General features: G+C 38.9%; 1 protein-coding gene across 1 annotated transcript in view; it reads left to right on the forward strand.

The window, feature by feature from the left end:
* Window positions 1-116: 116 nt before the first annotated feature.
* The window catches only part of LOC103461019 (calpain-5-like), a gene marked incomplete at its 5' end in the record, with an annotated part of 14,265 nt that continues 11,960 nt past the window's right edge, over window positions 117-2,421 (forward strand). The window contains 3 exons of the mRNA XM_008403337.1: window positions 117-312; window positions 419-541; window positions 2,181-2,383. Of these exons, the coding sequence (XP_008401559.1) occupies window positions 117-312; window positions 419-541; window positions 2,181-2,383 (522 nt within the window). The remainder of the gene's footprint in view (window positions 313-418; window positions 542-2,180; window positions 2,384-2,421) is intronic.

Consider the following 2,421-nt stretch of genomic DNA (forward strand, 5'->3'; position numbering starts at 1 on the left):
ATCACAGTGGCGGACGATGGAGAGTTTTGGTGGGTCGGGGTCTCTGATTACACTCCAGCTATTTAATTTGATTCCTAACTGTTCATTATTGATGCACTCTCTGTTTGGATCAACAGGATGTCATTCACAGACTGGTGCAAGAACTTCACTGATGCAGACGTTTGCCGTATAATGAACACCTCACTGATCAGCATCCATAAGACCTGGAATAAGGAAGTGAACTTTGGGAAATGGACTCGAAACAACGACCCCCTGCTGAACCGCTGCGGTGGCTGTACCAACCACAGGCAGACATTTCTGCAGAACCCACAGGTGCTGACGGCTCAAGAGACTCTGTCCCTCCATCACTGTCTCTCTATACGTAATAAAAACGAATAACTAACAACTAAATACTAACGAATTTTCCCTTCTCTTCCAGTACTTGTTTGATGTCACCAAAGAATCTGACGAGGTCCTGATCTTGCTGCAGCAGAAAGACAGAAAGATCTACAGGAAAGAAGGTCAAGGAGACAATCTAAGCATCGGCTTCAACGTCTTAAAGGTAACACAAATCATCCATACAACTCTCTGATGTACAAAAAACAAGGACTCTGATATTAATGAGGCAAAAACACAAGTTCACGGTGGTCATTGCAGTAGCAAGCTGTTTTTTCATGTGTGTGGGTATTGATTATATATTTGTATGTAAGGGAATTCAAGTGTGCTACTCAATGTACTGCCACCAAGTAGTGAGGTTATAATAAAATAATAATAATCCTTTTATTAAGATGGACATCATCTCAAATTTTGGCCATCACTGTCACTACTAATTTCTTCAAAATACTTGAGCAGCAAGACATACTTTTTTGGGGGACAAAAAGTCTGTCTCAATGGAGATTAATTACAAAACATAGAATAATAGTAATTGTGCAGTTTATTAAAAAAGTTATGTAAAAATCATTACAATATAAACACTGTTAATATTTGGGCAAAACATATTAATTTCACGTTTATTGTTGTAAAAGAATTTGGTTTGGCTGCAGTCCTTTCCTACTTTATTAAACTATCAACAGACGAGTGTTTAATTTAGCTCTTATCTGAACGCAAGCAGACCTTTTCGCCAGAGGCTGAACACATCAGTTTCAAACTGAGAGGCAAAATGCAGGAAAAACCTTGATGATGATGATTTTATTTTTTCTCTGCAGAAGTTGCAGACAGGTCTGGTTCCTTGGTTCAAGCCTGGTGTGTTGCACACGGGATATTTATATCTCTGGTGAAAGTTTACTTTCTGATAAAGTATTAACTTTCCTCACTTGAACATAATATACAGCATTAAATTTAACCAACAACCCCACAAAGACACAACAGAACTATGACAGAAATATCAAATAGAGAACTTTTCTCTGAGAAGTTTGTTCTCAGAGAAAACAAACTTTCCTCATCATGTTGAATTGTCTCATTTAAATGAGGCCATGTGTCCACATGTCTCAACTGATGGCATGTTTCCTCACAAGGGACTTTAATGCCAGAGACCTGGAAACTTTCAAACACACCACAGATTCTGTTATCACTCTGTTAAAGGTGCTGCTGAAATGCGGCATGAAGGGCTTGTGATAAAAACAGAAGAGTTGTGTGGACATGATCTGTTAAAATACCAGCAGCGCTCACTAAACTGAAACTTTGATTTGTGATGATTTTATCAGTGATTTGTCATCTTTCATCTGACAGAGTCAAAATGGTGCTTTGCTCCTGCCTATTATATTTAAAGAGCATTTCCTGTTTGAGATAAGCTTTGAATTTTTTCAGTCTAACCCTCCGCACTTACAGTACAACCAGTTTCTGAGCTTCATGTAACTGCAATACACGTTCCCACCACTAAGAGGCAGTCATACCTCAAAGTCCTGTAAAAAATGGAGGTTTCTTTGCAAAGCAAATATCTATAAACTTAAACAATTATAAGGCATAGTGTCCTTTTCAAACGTCTATTTATTCTGATGTTATGTGGCTTTCTTTCAGCATTTTACCTGTAAACCAAAGTTTACAGGTAAAACTTTGGTTTATTTTTAAGCCATTTTAGTACAAACATGCTCTCAGACTGATTACGGGCTTGTAAAAAATAGTTTTTCACAGTACATCAACTAAATATATAGAAAAATGCTAAATCTGCAGTGATGAATGTACAACCAGGAATTACTTTGCAGGTAGAGGTGAACAGGAAGTATCGTCTGCACGACTTGGTGACGCAACAACTTCTGCATACCTCCACCTACATCGACGCTCGGACGGTGTTCATGAGATGTGAGCTGCCACAGGGCCGATATGTCGTCATGCCGACCACCTTCAAGCCTTTCATAGAAGGAGAGTTCATGCTCCGACTTTACACGGACGTGGACTCCGGCTGCCGGTAAGAAACTGATGGCACAGAAAATTCAGATGATTTAA

The sequence above is a fragment of the Poecilia reticulata genome, unplaced genomic scaffold (genome assembly GCF_000633615.1).
Source record: "Poecilia reticulata strain Guanapo unplaced genomic scaffold, Guppy_female_1.0+MT scaffold_466, whole genome shotgun sequence".
Taxonomy (NCBI): Eukaryota; Metazoa; Chordata; class Actinopteri; order Cyprinodontiformes; family Poeciliidae; genus Poecilia; species Poecilia reticulata.